The sequence below is a fragment of the Dermatophagoides farinae genome, chromosome 4, assembly GCF_024713945.1.
Source record: "Dermatophagoides farinae isolate YC_2012a chromosome 4, ASM2471394v1, whole genome shotgun sequence".
NCBI lineage: Eukaryota > Metazoa > Arthropoda > Arachnida > Sarcoptiformes > Pyroglyphidae > Dermatophagoides > Dermatophagoides farinae.
The window spans coordinates 916952-937087 of record NC_134680.1 but is presented as its reverse complement, the minus strand read 5'-3'; the positions used below and the strand labels follow the sequence as shown (position 1 = coordinate 937087).

General features: G+C 31.5%; 2 protein-coding genes across 2 annotated transcripts; both read right to left on the bottom strand.

Moving 5' to 3' along the window:
• Positions 1–41: 41 nt before the first annotated feature.
• Positions 42–2499, bottom strand: LOC124491308 (docking protein 5). The gene is made up of 3 exons (XM_047053955.2): positions 1470–2499; positions 1112–1381; positions 42–1039 (listed from the first exon to the last, which is right to left on the bottom strand). Exons 1-3 carry the CDS (start codon positions 1756–1758, stop codon positions 501–503), a joined length of 1098 nt encoding a protein of 365 aa, XP_046909911.1. The 5' UTR covers positions 1759–2499; the 3' UTR covers positions 42–500.
• Positions 2500–5773: 3274 nt separating this feature from the next.
• Positions 5774–19884, bottom strand: unc80 (unc80, NALCN channel complex subunit). The gene is made up of 15 exons (XM_075730563.1): positions 19412–19884; positions 19190–19339; positions 18760–19110; positions 17893–18662; positions 16421–17821; positions 15843–16343; positions 15604–15773; positions 14778–15540; positions 14137–14706; positions 10114–14068; positions 9959–10054; positions 9254–9894; positions 8856–9182; positions 8022–8792; positions 5774–7959 (listed from the first exon to the last, which is right to left on the bottom strand). The coding sequence occupies exons 1-15, from the start codon at positions 19603–19605 to the stop codon at positions 6818–6820; spliced, it is 11802 nt and encodes a 3933-aa protein (XP_075586678.1). The 5' UTR covers positions 19606–19884; the 3' UTR covers positions 5774–6817.
• Between the last annotated feature and the right edge of the window lie 252 nt (positions 19885–20136).

The following is a 20136-nucleotide window of genomic DNA, read 5'->3' as shown; positions in this document are numbered from 1 at the left end:
ATTCGAAATTCAATGAATCTTGTCGAAGTTTTTCGAAATTTTCAATTTCAATTTTCAAATTTTATTTTTCAAAAAAAAATAAAAAAAAATATCATCATCCTTATATAATACAAAAAATTGTTTGTACGACATATGTGTCACGAAAAAGAGAAAGTAACGAACAAGACGGTATTTTTTAAAAAAAAATGGCACAACATATAAAATTGATGTTTCGGCGACGATGGTGGATGATGATAACTGTTATCTGTACACATTTCAAATGAAAAATGATGATAAAGGAGAAGAGGAAAAAAAATTCAATGTGTAGGTGGGTGGATTTATGTTTTTTTTTTTCGAAAAAAAAATTTACATTTGTCTGTATTTTTTTTTCTTACAGGTAAAAAATTGATTTTTTTTATGTATGAAATGAAATGACTCGATTATTGTATTTATTTCGTGCTACATCATCAAGAAAATCTATATCACAAAATATCATCTACAACGCTATAATGATAATAATTTTAAACTTCAAGACCCATGGCCATATTTGTATGATTATGATGATGATGATGACGATGACGATGACGTCCATGTTGATATAATTGACTTTGTGACGTCGATGATGAATGTGTAGAATCATTATCTGAATGATACCAATTATTACCATCAATATTTATTCGTTGTTGTTGTTGTTGTTCATCAATTTCTGAATTATTATTATTATTTAATTTTTGCCGATTTTGGCTATAATCAAAATCATCAAACGATAATGATGCAGATGATGTTGAATCCATATCATCATCATTTTTACTTCCATATGTTGTTGAAAGACTAGTATTCATTGTTTGATCATTATCATTATTCGAATGTTTTTTGGATGAAACGGAAACTGATACCGTCTGTTGTTTTTTCATTCGTTGATGTGCTTCAGCAATGGTCAAGGTTGCTTGATGAACTTTACGATAAATTTTTTCACCTTCCAATGTATGAAATATAAACATTCCTTCACCAGTGGCACAATGGCGTCCAGCTTCAAATGTAAATTTTGTTAAATCAGAACCTTATTATTGAAAACAAAAGAAATGACAAAATTGAATATCGGGTGAGGTCAATAAATGAAAAAAAATATTACCATAACGACGAAGAGCGGTCAATGGCCATGCACATAATTTTTGTTTAGTATTTACACAATCCCAAAGGTAGATATTTTCATGTGTTACCTGTAGGAAACATTCACCAAATATATCTAATTTTGAACTTGGCATTAGATAAACTTTGAATTGTTCCTGTAATTCTTTTTGTATGCCCGGTTTAAGTACATCTGGTTCACCATTTAAAATACCGGAATCCGGTAAGAAACATTCCTGTATCATTAATTTTACCCATTGATCAGCTTCGAGATCTATAAAAAATTGAATTCAAATTTTTTTCACATTTAAAATGATGAAAACAAAAACAAAAACCAAAAAAAAAAAAATTATTCAACTTACCAGAGTCACAGGCAAAATATTTGGCTGAACCATCATTAAAATCAATTTCAAATGCATGACGTTTATTGGAATTTGATAATCGATCAATAGAAATAACATTGGTAAGTAATTGAACTTTATGTTGATCTAAATTACGTGCCGAATATTCATTTAGATATTTTTCTAGACGACATGGACCTTTATTCGATGACCGACGTAATATGATCCAACGTTTTTGCCATAAACCAAGTGAACGACTTTTGCAACGCATATAACCTTGTTTAATAACATCACTTAGATCGGTGGCCATTTCTTTTAATTATATTTTTTTCAGTTGGATTTGATTTATTTCAACAAAAAAAAAAAAATTTTCACTCCATCAACACTTGAACACAATTGATGATGATTTAAATAAGAAATTCATTCATAATTCCATCCATCATGGAGAAGAAAAAATACCCGTGTGTGCGTATGTGGTAATAACCGATAACTGGCAACAAATGAAGAAGAAAAAAAAATGATCGACGACAAATGACAAATTTTCCACTAATTTGATTTTTGTTTTTTTTTGTCATTCAGTTGTTAATTGATTTTTTTGGCAAAAAAAAAATGAAAAATTATTGATTATCATTGACACACACACAGACACAGACACAGAACAGTAAATCTAGTAGACCAAGACGACGACAATCAAAAAAAAAAAGTTGACGACTAAAGTCGACTTTTCTTCTTTTCGTGACAAGATTTGTATATTTCCCTCTGTCTCGGTGTGTGTGTGTGTGTATGTGACCGAATATTGTTGTTTTTGGTAAAAAAAAAATTACACGCACACACACACACAAGCACAACAAGTGGATTCAACTACGAAAAATTGTTAATGGCGGCGGAGGGTATATACAACAACAACAACAGCAACCAAACCAGAAAAAAATGACGACGACGACGACGACGACGATCAATGTAAAATAATGTGCACTTGTGGCCAATACACAAAAAACACCAGCTTCGATGACGACGACGACGACGACGAAGACCATACAAACACCACAATAACGAAAGGAGAGGTGGAAAGAAAGAAAAAATCAATTCAAAATAGAACGTCGACCGAAAAAAAAAATTTTTTGAATTTGAACCGAAAAAACCGACCTGCTTTGTGTGTTTGTTCAAAAGAAGCGGGAGGACATTCTCTTTTATTTTCCCCTTAATTTGACCCACCCTCCCTCTATCGTCCAAACAACCACCATTACCATTTTTATCTGCTACCACCACCACCATCACCACCATCAATTTTTTTCGGAGAAAAAAAAACATAGTGGTACCATTATCATCTCCATCAAATGTTGATCATCTTCATCATAAGGCCATTGAATTGAAGTTGTAAGTCAACAACAACAAGAAACTAATATAAAGAAAACTAAAGTGAACCAAATCAAACCAACCCGAATGATGAGGATGATGATCATCGACAATGAATGGACGATGAGTGGAGATCAAGATGATGATGATAGAAGAGAAGAAAGAAGAAAAAAAAGAAGAAAATCAAGCTCGAATAAAGCATGAATGAATGAAGATGGATCGACATCGACACAACGGACCAAGATTTGGCCAAAAAAAAAAATATCGAATGACCGAATGAAATTGAATCGAAGTAGAAAAAAAGGAGGGCAAAATTTAAATAACACATTTTGCAACAACAACAACAACAACAAGCATGGATGAAAAAAAAAATCGACAGCAAGAGAGAGAGAGAGAGAGAGAACCGAAGTCTTTGAAAATCAAGAATGTTAAATATTATCTTTCAAAAACGAATACGATTGGTTTGGCCAAATTTTCGTTCATGGTTTCTTGGTCAAATCATCATCATAATATTGGTGAATAGAAGATGAAAATTTTCAAGCGGGAAGAGCTAGTTTTTCTTTTGCTTTTGATCAATGTTTGTAATGATTACAAGTCTTCTTGTCGATGAGATGATGTGATGATCGTGGTGGTGGTGGTGGTGATGGTGAGCCAAGGCAAAAACTTGTATTACAAACAAACACACACACACACACACACACATACACAAACATCGATTCGATTCTTTTAAATTCGAATGTTTTCAAAGTTATAAGACCCCGAAAATTGGGAATGAGAGTTGTCCAAATGAATGAGATGATGATGATGATGGTACGTATATACGTATAATTATAATAGAGAAAAAGAGAGACTGACAAACAAAAAAAAAATCTACTGTTTTGATTTGTAATTTTCTATTTTGACCAAAATCATCATCATCATAATCTAATGATGATGATCGTTTATAATGGGCAATTCAAGATGATCAAATATTTTTTCTCTGTTCTCTTTTTTTTGGGTGATGATGATGATGATGAAAATTTTATGTGAATGTTGTGGTCAAAATCGGATTTTCAACTTGACCAATTCAATAGTTTTGTTTTGTAAAAGGAAGAACGCTCATCATTCATTCATTGATGTAATTGCAATGTGTGTGAATTGTGAGATTTATGTTCGACCCGAAAAAAAAAAAATTTTTTTTGGCTATTTAAACACAAATACACACACACAATTGAATTCGAATGTTTAAAGAGAGAGAGAAAGAAAGAAAAAAAATCGGTTTCTCTTTCGTTTTTGGGTTTATAACTGAATAGAATTTTCGACATAATCATCATCATCAAATTTTTTTTTCAATAAAATAACCCATAAACATAAATAATACAATATACATGCATGCCAAAAACAATTGATTCATAGTTTGGTAATAATAATAATATTTTCGTGATAAACATAAAAATAGTAACAATCAATGAATCAAAATCTTATTATCTCATCATGAAAAACACAGATGCACACATACACGAAATTATTCGATTTAATTTTATTTGAAAAAAAAATTCAACTTTCAAATTATTAATAATCTACATTTTATCATCATCATCATTATCATCTTTTCGTACTAATGAATAAATTTCATAATCCAAAATTCATATCAAAATCAAATTCGACATGGTTTTTGAAATGAGAAATTCGGTTTCTTCTTTTTTTTTTTTTGTTCATCATCACCTAAGTGTATCAATTCATATCGTCATCTCAATCATAATTATCATCTTGAAAACGAACCTACAATCCAATCAACTAAAAAAATGAAACGATATTTCTTTTCTGGATACTGCAAAATTGAAAAAAAAAATCCAATGAGGACGACGATCATCATCATCGTGATGATGATGATGATGGTGTTCTGAACAGAAAAACACCTCGTGTCGATTTTTTTTTTCGTTGGCTGCCCTTGTAGCGTAATAGATATCAACAACGATGATGATGATGATGGCCATCATCATGATAGTGTCGGCGGTGGTCATCATCATCATTAAGATCTAAAAATTGAAGCTTTAAAGCATTTTTCATTTCTTTCAGATATTCTCCTTGACTATTTCAAAGTTTCTGTATTTTTTGTTTCCATTTTTACCATTTCTATGATGATCATGATGATGACTTCTGTGTTTGATTCAATATCTCCGTGCACACACACACACACATACATAACATTTTTTTGTTGCGAAAGTTATGAGGGAAATTTTTTTTCGTTTACCAGATGAAAAAAAAATTTCATAAAGGGGAGTGACCGAAAAAAAATCGGACTAAATATATTTGAAACCCCATTTTTTTTCTCTCTCTCTCTTTTTAGACTTTCACTTTGTATATTTAAAAGCTGATTATATATCGATTTTCTAGGCCCGGGCAAAAGAAAGAAAAAAAAAACCCCTATAATAATAATTGATGACAAACAAACAAGTGCCAACGTTTACTTGTTATATTTGGTCCCATTGTGTGTGTGTGTGTATGTACCCAATATACACTTGGTCACTAAATACAGAATAGAAGAGTGGACCCACGATTATTAGTGGAAAAAAAATTGAACTTGACCATTTTTTTCTTTCTCTTTTTTTGTTTACTTGGATCAAAACCCAGATTGACATGAATCTTTTTAAGTAACCATTTTTATTGGAAAAAAAATCATTGTCATTTTTTTTTAAATGGATGAATAGATTGAATTGAAATAAATGGGTTCAAAAATTGAATGTACCTCGTTATTGTTGTTGTTGTTGTGTTCATGAACAATTGTTGTTCTTCAATTCAAATCAATTCAATTCATGCAAATTGATCCAGAATTCAATACATACGATATCACCACCACCACCACCACCAGCTTCACACAACAACATTTCATGGCTCAGCTTGAGATTGAAATTGATTGCTCGGTTGAGTGGCTTCTTCTACATACACACACACACACACATTTACCAGTTGATCAAGACAATGACAAAATTGTATCAGAATTTTCGCGCTCAAAAAAAACATGACAAATATAACTGTGTGTGTGTGTGTGTGTGTGTGTTTCAAACATACCACTATTGAGTTTGGTTCATTTTCATGATCAAAATAAATTTTTTTTTTTGCGTGTGAAAAGAAATCGATATTCATTTTTTTTCAATACGAATCATTTAATAATGATAATGATTATGGTTAGACAAAAAAAAAGATGAGAGCGAGAATTGATTTGAATTTGGACATTAATAATAATATAATAATCGATAACATCAATAATGATGATAATGATAATAATAATAATAATTTTGGATTTATAATTTATATATCATTGTTTGATATTGAATAATAATTTTTTTTTTTTCATAAATGATGATGATGATGATCTTAGATTTCATCATTTCCTTTTTTTTCCAATAATCTGATTTGAATGTTGTTTGATCAATGATCAATGATCAATGATCAATGATGGTGATGGTGATGATGGAAATAAAAAAAGGCCAACATTTGTAAAATTTTCATGAATTTTGTTTTCAATCATGTTTAACGGAATATTTTTCTTCATATGTGATGATTATTTGTGATAAAATAAAAAATATTGCTGTCACACACACACACACACGCGCGATATGGTGTGACGCAAAAAAAAATAACCATGATATCGATGATGATATATAATGTTGATCAAGAAGTGGATAACAAAAAAAAAACAAAAATTTGATGATGATGAAATTCAAAAAAAAAGTAAGATTTGATTAAAATAAAAATTCTAGAATCTTTTTTTTTTTGGTTTTGATTAATGATAATGATGATGATGATGATGATAAATATCCGATTTTTTTTTTTGAAAATGAAATGAATCTCACTATTATATGTGATTTTGTTTGTTTTGTATGTTTGATATCCAAACCAAATCGAGCCCCTCGAAGCAGAGATTTTTAGTTTCTTCATTTCCTCATTAGTTTTTTTTTTTTGTTAAAACCAAGTTTAACTTGTGATGGTAATAAGGGTAACTAGTTTGATTTAATTGAAGAAAAAAAAATTCAAGTTTCTTCATCAGCAAATGGTAATGATGCCTGTATTGATGTTTCAAACGGTATTGCCGTTGTCGTCGATGTTGTGGTTGTTGTTGTTGTTGTTGTTGATGATGATGCCAATTGATTTGTATGACCACCATTTGTCGTCATGGTGGCGTTCATCATCATCGTTTGTGTATTATCCAGATTATTATCAATTGTTGATATAATTTGTTGTGAACCAATTGTGGCTGTTGATGATTGATGATGATTATTATTACCGGTTGGTGTTGCCGATGTTGTACGTATCGGCGACATCATCATCGTCATCGATGTGGCATTTGTTGATGTAGAAAATGTAGCTGTTGTAGTTGTCAATGTCATCATCGGTGATGATGATGATGATGTTATAGTTTGATTATTATTCATTTCAATCATTGATGTTTTCAATGGTAATTGTCCAACAACAATTGGTACCATATTTCCTTTTGATTGTTGTTGATTTTGAATTGATAATATCGTTGCTGATGGAAGAGTAGGCGGATGATGATGATGATGATCACAGTTATTGATTGAGTATTGTTGTTGTAGAACAAGCGAATTGATCTTTGTAATCGGTAATGTTTGATCGGCCGATGATGATTTTGTTAACAATTGTTGATATTGTTGTTGTTGTTGTTGTTGTTGAATATTGGATTGTTCATTATCACATGATGATGATGATTTCAATGATGATTTTAATATTGATGTTGGTTTTGTTATCTGTTGTGTGTTATAATCATTATTATGTAAATCGGATACAGAATTTTCTATCGATTTTGTTGTCGATGATGAATGTTCTTCCGATGATATTGAGCTACGATTTTTGAAACGAAATGATTTTCTTGTCGATGATTTTTGTTGTTGTTGCTGTTGCTGTTGTTGTTGTCGCTGTAGTCGTTGTTGTTGTTTGATTTCTTCCTTATTGGTTGTTGTCAGGGTGAATGACGTTTCCTTACGGATTGGCATATTCATTGTTGATGATGATGTTGAATTCGGAGGTGGAACATTCTCGGTTAATGCTTCACCACTGGAAGAAATGGATGATTTATGTGCTTTACTTGCTCTAGAACTTAATGTCATTTTTCGAAAAAGTTTTGGTTCAGAACCTGATGGATGTTTGAAATCACCTGTTGAAATTGAAAAATCTTTTTATTACAGTCATGTTGGTATTGATTATCGATTGACTTACCACATTCATCAACATCTGGATGATCAGGATAACTGGTACGACGAGCAAACATCCTTTTATCCGATTGATTTGAAGCTAATTTAACGCTTAAACCTCGTTGAGCTAAACGTCGTGAATCAGAACTCAATCGAAAACTTAATCCACGTAAAACTCTTGGTTTGATTGAAGTTGTTGGTGAATTCAGTGATTGTTCACCATATGAAGATTGTTGTGATCCATGTGATTGTTGTTGTTGACCAACGACTGTTGCAGCTGTATTTGGTTGTATCGTTGAACTAATATTGGATAATTTGGAGGCACTTGCCGCTAGCTGTGAGAATGCAAAACTTAATCGATGGCCACTGTTTTCCTGTTTATCACTAGCACTATTCTGTTCCTGTACTATCGATTTACTTCGTTCATCAATATTGGGATTATTTTTACGGCGAATAATATCTTCACGTAATGATTTCATTTCATTCACTAATGAAACATAAAGATTACCTTTTGATCTATTGAATGGTAATCCACTTCCATTCAATTTTTCCTGTATCCTTAATTGATATGCTTTTTCGATTCCATTCTCACAACTTTTGAGTAAATATTTGCATTTAATATATGGTAACATCAATACAAATAATGGCGTGCGATAAGTGGAAATGAAATCGATAAAATTCCAGAATGTCGAACCAATCAAATGTGGTTTGTCGGCTAAATCACGAATACATTTGGCAATATGATACCATTCGGTGTTTAATTGTTTTTCAAAACAAATGATTAAAATTTTCAATCCTAAAGACAAAAATTGATTTATTAAAAATGAAAATAATCAAACAACAATCTGTTTTCACTAACCTAAAAAACCAATCTGTTGAAGAGAAAATTGTTTCAATTGTGCACCAACTTGTGATGAATCACTTCCTTTTGTTGGTTTTGAATTTGCCGGTTTCAAAATATTCAATATGACACTTAAAACAAAATTAATATCACAAAGACGAAATTTTGGTGTATCTTTCATTCCACTTGTTGTACGTATGCACATTGGATATATCATATTCATTAGATAGATTTCACTTTTTTCTGGTGATGAAAATGCACCACTACAAATTGTTTCCAATGATTGTGAATCGCCCAATTGTATCATTTGAAGTGATATTAAACGAACAGCTACCGAAGTAAATCCTGTCAAAAATTAAATCATACACATCATGAGATCATGAGATGTATATCGAATCATATACAGCTAGCGTTACCTGGTGGTGGTGCCTGTGACAATGCAGTTGTCCACGATGAAACAGCCGATGATGATTCCGAAAGAAAATACGAAGTTTGATCACCGATAATAATGTTTTGACAAACGTTGATTAATGATTTAAGATGAGGTAGATGTACAATATAAGGATGTTTAGCGAATGTTAAATAAACACCTTTTAATAGCCGTCGTGCTGCTTCCCAATCGGTTGTTCGTTTTATTGCAGATTTTTTCGATATTTTCGTAAATGTTTTATCCAATCTCCTTAATACCATAATCAATGCTGGACGCATTGATTCTTGACGCCATTCAGAATTTGGTAGAATTTCATTCATATAACGAACTAAACCTTTACAAGCCATTGTTTGTGGATCGTATGGGGCCAATTTGAGCAAACTATGAGCAATTTCAGCCAAACGAATATGACATTTAACATCTAATAATTCATAGCTAGAATTTTTCTGATGAATTTCAGCAATCTTTTTACTAAGTTCAGCAAATCTAGTTGTACTTTTGGTTAGAAATTCCGATACAATCTTCAAAAGTAGATCACGAGGTTTTCGAAATTCAAGACGACAAAGTTCACCATCATCTAATTCTACACGATTATGACGTGGTGGATAATAAGTTTCTGCATTGTATCTGTTGTAAATAACAAAAATTTTTGAATTAACGATAGTTAATCAAAACTATGGAATAATCATACTTGGAATGGCTATCTTCATCGATTTCAATATGTGGAGATAGATTCTTAACACTAGTTTCTCTGATGTCCAATGTTCGTTGTGGTCCGGTAAAGTTTCTATAAAAAAAAACATTAATGGTCGACTGATTTGAGAACAAAAATTCGATAAAAATTACCTGGTCAATGCTTCACAATTGTATATCAAAGTTTTAATACAAACGGAAATGTTATGAATCATGGATAGTTCAGCACGTGGACCACCAGGTGTTTCTTTTTTCGTTGTCAATGTTTGCATATGCATCAGATGGAATGGTAATATTGAATCCAATATAGTCAACATTTGATGGCCACGTTCAGAATCTGGAGCATATGATATAACAGTGACACATAATGAAATTGAATCCAATACGGTTAATGTTTCGGAATCCATTTGATAACAAAAATCTAATGCTTTCAATGGTTTTTCTGCATCCACCAATTCTAAAATGTCCAATGGATCGGCTGTATATTGGCCAAGTGATTGTAATAATTGAAAAAATGCTTTCGGTGAAATCTGACATGATGATTCATATTTGTTGATGGAATCTGTATCCAACAATGGTGCAACAGCGCCAAACATTTGCAACACAAACGGTTTAGAATGAAGAATATAGAATTGTTTGAATACAAATTCAATTGTACGACATAGCAATGAATTTGTTTGATGTGTACCATAAATCTGTACGATTGTCTGTACAATAAGCAAATATCCATTTGTAGCAAATATATTTTTAAATTGATGTGCAGCATTAATATATGTTGCCATACATAATCGTAATATTGTGGCATCTTCACAATGTAATAATAATGTTCCATTGACAACATTTAAAAATAGATGAATATCCGTAGAATCGGCAAAAAATCCTGATGTAGCTTCAAACATTCGGCCAACCAATTTGACCCAAGAAATTTTATGTAATGTATCTAGACCCAATACTTCACGGCCCATTGGCCCGGAATATAATGTTAGATTAGTTTCCAATGCTTTACGCGGAAATGATGGCAATTTCATTAATTCTTCATGTAAAAATAGTACACGTTGTATGCCCATATAAGATGTTTTTATCAATGATAATGACATTAAACTTTTACCCAATTCAGTAAATTGTAATGTAAAAGCTTGTTGTTGAAATTTATCATAAGCTTCAACTGGATTCATATGTACCAATGAAATTTGTGGATATTGTGAACGTTTAAAGAAATAAAAATCTCTTACAAATGCATTTAGATTATGTATTTGATTGGTTTTTGTATCGACAAGAAAATATTCATTATGTTTTGTTTCATCAATACCGAAAAAATCCAAACTATCCGTCAGTATCTGTGAGAATTGTGTATCTTCATGTACGGGAAATTGTGATGGAATCGAACCAGGATCTGGACCATGAACAATAATTTTTTTAGCACTTGGTACATTGGCAGTGATCAAAATCGTAGAATCGCATTGTTCTTTTCGTAGAATTTGTTTCAAATCTTTTAGAAATAAACCAAAAACATTCGGTACAATTAACCATAGAATGGACATTACAGAAGCTATAATGGATTGTGAATCTTCAGTTGGTGTTCGAACATGATACATGATGAAACCAATCAAATAATTGTATAGTGTGAATGCTGCTTGTGCAGGCAATCTAGGAACAAAACGAATTAAACGTCGAATTGTTTGAATGACAACATTTTTCTTTTCACGTGTTAATTTTTCCAATAAATTTCTAAGAAAAAGTGCCGAATCTTCACTTAGACAATGCCATATTGTTTTGTATGCAACATCATAAACGGCTTGTCCGTCTGAATTGATTTGTGTATCTTCCAATAGATTAACGATTAAAAATGAAGCTGTCGTTAAACTTGATGGAAAAAAACATTGAGCCACTTGAAGATGATGTAATGGGATTCGTTCAACATCATCCTCTTGATCATCATGATCATCGATTGTATGATATAAAACTGGTTCATATGCAGCTTGTAATGTAACCGGAACACTATTGAAACGATAATTTTCTCTTTCTTCTCTTAATTTATCTTCTTGATCTTGTAATGCTTTTGAAATCAATTCGATCTGTTGTTTACGACGTGTTTTGGTTGCGGCAACAAATGATTTCTGTATAGTTGGTTCTTGATTAATGGCTACTTCATCTACTTTTGTTTTTACGATTGGCATATATGGTGGATCTACCACTGGTTTACATTCAAGTGCAATTCTTGGTGATGGTATTGTAAATTCTATGGCAGCTGGTGGCAATTTTAACACTAGATGTGCACCTTCTTCTAATCGTTGCCAACATTGATGACGATTACACCAGATTTTTAAGAATTTATTAATTGCATTCACACGTATATCAACATTTTGATGATTAAGATCTTGATTCAATAGATTGATAACAATATCTGGACATTTTAATGAACAAACAATGATAGCGACAGATGCTGACGATGATATTTGTATATCTTCATCCAATATTAAATTCCATGAAAGATTCAGCAAATATTCAAATTGATTTCGATTCAATATCAATGCACTTTTCAACATCATCGATATAATTGAATGGAATGGATTTTTCACCTGATTCAATATATACAACATTGTTGTATTCTCTTCATGTTTACTTTCCAATCGATAACTAAGAACATCATGAAATATTAGCCGTGGATCTTCACTTTCATAGAATCCATATTCAACATCGATTGCAGAATGTGCTAGACCTGTTTGACTATTATAAACACTATGTCCATGACTATCACGATCAAGATATTTGTCCATTTGTAGTCCGGATGCTTTTCGTTTTAATGGTGATGCATGTCCCATTAGAATTTTCTTTAATTTTTTCTCCTTTTTAGCAACATCTTCTTTATCATCCAATAATTTTTGTGCCATCATATCGAAATCAAACAATGGTTGTACATCTTTTTCATAGATTCTTTGCACTTCTTTTGTTAATAATGATGCTGATTGAATGATTTTTTTATGACAATTATGTGTACAGGTTTGATGATGATTACATTCAAAATTGATTGCCGATGCAAACAATGTTGTTATCTTTAGCCATGGAATATTCTCTACCATATCAACATCATTCGTATCGATATTATTATCAAGCAATGCTGATTCAAAACTATGTCCTTCTTCTGAAAATAAACCCGGTGATTCTTCACCTGAATATCTTTCAGATGTATCGGATTTTTCTGATGCACCACTAACTTTACGTTTTGAACGTAATGAATTTGAACGTTTAAACATTGATTTATAATCATCTTCAACCAATGTTGCTGAACGTAATTTAGCCGTACTTTTTTTACCACTATCATTCTTTTTCAATTTAATTGAACGACGACGAAAACTTTCATGATGACCACTTCCGCTACGGCCAATACCGCTACCACTCCAGGTGACTAAGCTGGATGGACCAACCTGTGATAAACGTTTTTTATCATGATGTATAATATCTTCATTTGAATCAATCAAACTATTCGAATCGTTTTCCACTTCGGCTTCGTGCAATACAAAACTAATACGTCTATCACTTGGTGGTAACATATGTTCCAGAACATGCATTGGACCACCCGGAAAATTTGCCAATGACATTAGACTATGAGCAGAATTGTTAAAAGTTCCAGTGCTTAAAGCCATCGACCAACGACGATTCTGATGCATTGCCAATGGTCTTGGTGGTTCGATACAACTTTTTTCTTTTGCAGAAGCAACCGCTGCTACTATCGCTGGATTAACCATAGATGTTCGACGTGAATTTTGTGTCAATAGATATTGATGTGTTTCACGTAAATATGTTGTTATTTCGTATAAAAGTTGACAGGCTATAATTTTCAATGCAAACGGACAATTGCCTTCTTTGCTATCTACACAAGAAATTGATAGAAAATTATCTTCTTGTTGTTGTTGTTGCTGTTGTTGTTGAATTTGTTGATTTCCATCACTATCGGTAATCGATTGCATCATGTCGATATCATTCTGTAGAATATCTTCTAAACGTGATGATAATAATTCTGCCCATTGATAAAAACATCGACCAGCATGTTTTTGTAATGTAGTTGATGCTCGACTTTTGATTACTGTTTGAGAACCATGTCTTGGACCTAGATAGTCAAATTTGATCAACAAAAAAAAGTTTAATTTACACTGCCAATAAAACAGGTGATTTTACCTGAAGGTCTAAAAAAATTGAAATTCATTTTCATCCATCCGGGCCATTGTCCCCGATTACATCGATGAACAAAATGACAACATTCGAGTAGAAAAGCTGCTCTTGCCAATACTGGTGCTTTGAGATCCAACATTGCCGCCACTAATTGAGCATCTGGAATTGATCCAGGCGTACATGAATCCAAAAGAAATTGAAATTTTAGCATCCCATCTTTGAGTATTTCGAATAAAATTGTTCGAGATTTTTTCAATGGAATATCCACATTTGTGGTCATAATTCCGGTGGTACCACCAGAACCACCCGAACCAGTTGTTACAGCCATTGTAGTATTAATTCCAACACCATCTTGTTGTTGTTGTTGTTGTTGCAAACGGTCGATATCTTGTAAAGAATTTTTTCTCGATAAATCAGGTGTATCATCGAAACTATTTTGTTTGAACTTATTTTTGCCACCAAAAACATTTTTAAATTGTTTACGAGCTTTGAAAAATGTTGATTTTTGATTCAGTGCATTACCAGCCGTTATTGTAATGGCAAATGCATTTGCTGATTGATTAGCAGGTGAAAATCCTACATGAAAAAAAATTGATAAAACGAAAAATTGATCAATGTCAAGGATGAATGATGAATGATCATTATACCTTTAAGAGTTTGTTTATTAAAACTACCACGACGCATCAATGTAACTGATAATGGTGATTGTTGTTGTTGTTGTTGTTGTTGTTGTTGTTCATTATTTGATGCAATAGTTAGATAATTTGGAAGGTTACCACCATCAAAATCACGTTGAATATTATTATTGTGATTATTCATTTGATTGTTGTTATTATTAATATTTGAATTATTCATCATCATAAAATGATCCGTTGATGTTAATTGTTGCGTTGTCATTGTCGTTGTTGATGGTGATATTGGATCATTGATTGCGAAAAAATCCATTTTAGATTGAATCGGATTCAATGATGATGAGCCTGTTAAAACAGTTGTCGTTGTGGTTGATATTAATTGTAATTCCATTTGTTGATTACGTTGATTAGATGATGATTGTTGTTGTTGTTGTTGAGCAACTATTGGTGGAAATATTGGTGATATTAATTCTTGTGATATAGAATCCGAATTATTATATTCAACAATTAATGTTGATTTTGATCGATTTGCACCCCATTTTTTATGTTTTGCAATTCTTGATGTTGTTGATGATGATGATGATAATGGCGGCGGTGGTGGTGGTGGTTGTTGTTGTTGTTGAACTGTTGTTTGATCATCTTTACTTTGAATATTTGAATCATTGTTTGTTGATCGTTGTTGTGGATCGGCTAAATCTTTTAATGCCATTTTTGATATCCATAAACGATCATTTTGTAATACGAATTTTGTACTTTCTAGTAGACCACTTAGAGCAGCCTTTTCAATTATAAAAAAAAACAAGATGAACCAATGAAAAAGTAAATGAATTACAAAACTTACATTACGAAATATTCCACCATGATATTCACGAACATAGGATATGAATTGTCGAATTTCACAATAGAGTGACATGTTTTCTTGAACTTTTAATTCTTTTTGTACAAAAACCAAACGACTTATGAATGGTTTAAACGTATATTTAACGATTATCGTATCGACTTCAAGTTTAACTGAAAAATCAGATGTAAAAAAAAAGAATGAATATAAATTCTATTTTTACATTAATCATCAATAATTACGTTTAGATGATGATGATGAATCATTGGTTGGAAATCCGGCACCAAAATTATTAAAATAACCATTTTTCAATTGTGTACCAGTACTGGTTATACCAGTACCAGGTAAAGATTTTTTTATTGAAAATGTTGTCAAATGTTGTGTTTGTGGTGGTTGTTGTTGTTGTTGAACATTTGTTGATGCGGTGGTGGTAGCGGTGGTGGTACCTTCGGAACAGAAACCAAAAAATGCATGGAAAATATCCATAATCTCTTGAATAGGATGTGATGTGACCAACATTTCACAATATTGTAAAAATAATAATTCGGAAATATCATATAATGATTTTAATGTTTTCATTACATTTTCTTTTAAACGAATTGCTTCCATTTCTCGTCGACCTTCACCACAACCACGTGAACATCCTAATTGTTTAATAATACGAAACAATGTATCCATGAATAAATGATGTACAGATAATTCAGGATTTTCACAATTCGGTTTGAATGTTTTGAATTTTTTGGCTATTTTGTTTGAGCAAAAAAAAAAAACAGAAAGTTAACAAATAAAACAAATAAGCAAAACACATCAATCAACTTACCAATATAAATACTACCAATACGTTTGGAGATCAATTTAAAGCTCATTAATTTGTTTATAATTTTATGTATAATTTTGCATACACGCATTGTGCATACAGAATCTTTTAATGTAATCGAATGTATAGCTTTCAACACGATCACTAGGCTTAATTGTCCATTTTTATTAACATAATTAATTGATGCAAGTGATTCACCACTTGTTTCAATTGTATAATCAATTTGTCCATCACTTTTACAGCGTAATAATAATGTTGCCGATCTACCGCCACCACTCCTACCACCGGAATAATAGGCACTTGAATAAAACATTTCATTTTGTTGTTGTTGTTGTTGTTGTTGATTATTATTATAATCATCATCATCATCATCAGCAATATAGAATTTATATTTTGATGTTGATGAAGATGATTTTCGTCGTCGTATAGATAATTGATCATCATCATCATGATCATCGATATCACTACCAGCACCACCACCACCACCACCATCGCCGATATTATCATCAATCAAACGATTTTGATTGTTATTATTGTGAAAAAATTTTATCGATGAAACCGGTGAATGTTCAGTGATCGTTATTATTGGAAACATTGGTACATTCGATGTTGATTGTTGATTTGTGTTGTTGGATTGTGCATTTAACAATTGTGTATCATTTGTGGTGGATATACCACCACCGATTTCAGTTAATGATGTACGACTTGGTGTTCGAGCTGTTTCCGGTGATAAATAGATGGCTGGATATTTTTCATCATCATCATAATCATAATATTCATCATTAAAATTGATTGGTTGATTTTCATCATCGATTAGATGTAATGTTGGCATTGATTTTCCTTTAAAATCATTACGATCAATTAAACGATGTTCAGTTGAAAGTGAAATTTTTCGTTTTTTAAAACTATTTGCCGATGTTGGTCGCTGTTGTTGTTGTTGATCATTTACAACTTCACTTACGGATGTTGATGATTTTGATGATTGTTGATGGCCATGACCACGACCATGATAATGATAATGTAAATGTTTTGACATTACAACATCACGGATTGTCTGTTTAGCTGTTTTAGTGGTTGAATTTTTCGATTTATGATGACCATGATGATGTTGTTGTTGTTTATTACTTTGATTATTATCAGATTTTGATGGCACATGATGGCTACTTATAGCATTATTGATGGTTTTATGATAAATTTTCGATGATGTTGATGATATTGTGTTCGATTGTTGTTGTTGTTGTTGTTGTTGTTGACAATCAACAGTAGATGTCGTTTGATTTTGATTCTGTTGTTGTTGTTGTTGTTGTTTTTTAGATTTTTTATGTTTAACTTTTTCACTTCCATGTCTGCCAAATGAGGCACTTGATGTAGTACTGCTTATTAAAGCCTGAAATCCTGACAGTCCTTTTGTCAAAAAAAAATTTGAAATTGAAAATTTCAATTCAAAAATTCATGAATGAAACAAATAAACAAACCTGGAAGTCCGGAAAATGATGAACGACGTACATCACGAAATGTTTTCAATTTAGAATCTTTATTCAATTCTTGATGTTGTTGATCATCATTTGGACGGTTTCGTTTGGAATCGTTGGTCAAACCACCACCACCACTACTAGCAGCAGCAGTGGCAAACATTGTTGAATCACGATAACGACGTTTTGGTACTGGTAATGAATATGATCGTGTACGAAAAAATTGTTGCTGATTTTGGCGGCTTTTTTCAATACATTCCAAACGATAATAAAGAAAATTTAATGCCCAATCAATACCATCTTCGATCCATTGTGATGTGAATAGACAACGTAATACAGCTACATCTAAATATGTAGCCATTGATGGTTCGGCTAAATCTTTTTTTTGATATTCATATTTTTTCTTTAATTCTTGTGTTTTTGTTGTTGTTGTTGTCGATGATGATGATGATGATTGTTGTTGTTGTTGTTGCTGTTGTGGAATTGAAAGTGGATCATGTCCATTCATCATATGTAATGGTGAACTATCTGATGGTTGTGGTGAACCAAAATTAAATATATCATGTGAATCTTTACGTTCAGTGTTCATCATCATCATCATCGTCGTCGATTTTTTATCACCACCATCATCAATAACATTAATTGCAGATTTATCCAACTGGGTTGATGAACCAATGAATACATCACCAAATTTTGGAATTGGTAATTTTTTTTCCATATTTCTTGATAATGAAAATGTATTTTGTTTTGCATGTGCAAGAAAACTTGGTATTCTTGATTGGGGGGAAAAAAATAAATGGAATGATCGTCAGTTTAAATATATTTGTTGTTATAATACAAACAAACAAACAAACAAAAAAAAACACTTACTCTGGATGACAATAATTGAATAATGGTATCCATATTTTATAACCATTTTCAAGACGAAATGATGTTAAAAAATCTGATTGCTTTAAATGAGGTATTAATGGTGCAAATAAATAGACAAATGTCTGTATGGTTGTCACTGGAAGTATATAATGTTCTTGTGGACGATTTATACCATGTTCATTTTCTTCATCAGCACATTCTTCAGCTGCATCCAATAATATCCAATGTAATGTATATAATAATTTTGTTTCTGATGCTGATAATTTATCAAATGAATTTTTTCTACGTATATATAATAATGTTGAACAACAATGCATCACATGTGGTAAAGCCGATACAATGAGCCGCCATCTTGTCATTTGTTAAATTAAATGAATCAAAAATTTAAAATTGAAATTCATTCATCAAAATTTAAAATTAAAATACTTACCTGCTAACACTGGCAATAGCTTTTGTTAGACTTGGTGAAAGACCGAAACGAATATTTTGTACAAGAACTTTTTCAAATAATTTACATGCTTCACGTTGTTCCATTGCGGCAGCATCTTGTAATTTACTGATTTTTGGCCTTATGAATGGACTAATAAAAAAATTTTTTTTTCATTATTGAAGAAAGAAAAAATTTTTTTTTTTTTTTTTTTCGTTATCATACCTTGTCTGTCGCCATAAAAATGTTTGTATTGGTAATGGAATTGAATGTGAAAGACAATCATTTTCATCATCATCATCTTCTTCTTCTTTTTCTTCTTCTTTATTGTTGTTTTTATCATTATTATGTGTATCATCACCATTGCTTTCACCACCAACACCACCACCACCAGAATGTGATGATTTACGTTTAATCATTGTGGTTGGTGGTGATGGTGGTTTAAACACAAAATTTTACACACACACACATGAACTTACAAAACATCAAAGATCTAATGATGATGTTTGTATTTGATGAATGAAATGAATAAAAAAAAACAAATAATTATTAAAGTTTAATTGATAATAATCACCACTTTCATCACTGCCGATAATAATGATGATGATGATGATGATTTGTAAAATTTTAATAGTAAAAAAAAATCAACATTTAGACACACCCATATACAGACAAAACAGTTCCGTGTGTGTGTGTGTGTGTGTGTGTGTGTGTGTGTGTGTGATCATCAATTTGTCAATGTGAAATAAACAAGAAAAAAAAAAAGAAAATTCAATGATGATGATGATTGAGAATTATTCCCGGAAATTTATTTATTCAACACCAAAAAAAAAAAAAAAAAAATGAATGAAAGAAATTTTTTTTTTTTTTTTGATTTGAAAATATTTTCACTGTATATATATAAAAAAAATGATGATGATGATGATTATGATGATCGATGATGATCAATT

What these genes read in the sequence shown, in the direction of transcription:
- LOC124491308 (XM_047053955.2), bottom strand. Translation starts at nt 1,758, where the DNA reads ATGGCCACCGATCTAAGTGATGTTATTAAACAAGGTTATATGCGTTGC. An exon ending in ATATTTTGCCTGTGACTCTG is followed by an intron (nt 1,382 to 1,469) that starts GTAAGTTGAATA and finishes AATTTTTTATAG; the next exon opens with ATCTCGAAGCTGATCAATGG. An exon ending in GACCGCTCTTCGTCGTTATG is followed by an intron (nt 1,040 to 1,111) that starts GTAATATTTTTT and finishes TTCAATAATAAG; the next exon opens with GTTCTGATTTAACAAAATTT.
- unc80 (XM_075730563.1), bottom strand. Translation starts at nt 19,605, where the DNA reads ATGATTAAACGTAAATCATCACATTCTGGTGGTGGTGGTGTTGGTGGT. An exon ending in TTCATCATCATCATCTAAAC is followed by an intron (nt 15,774 to 15,842) that starts GTAATTATTGAT and finishes CTGATTTTTCAG; the next exon opens with TTAAACTTGAAGTCGATACG. An exon ending in GTCACAGGCACCACCACCAG is followed by an intron (nt 9,183 to 9,253) that starts GTAACGCTAGCT and finishes AATTTTTGACAG; the next exon opens with GATTTACTTCGGTAGCTGTT.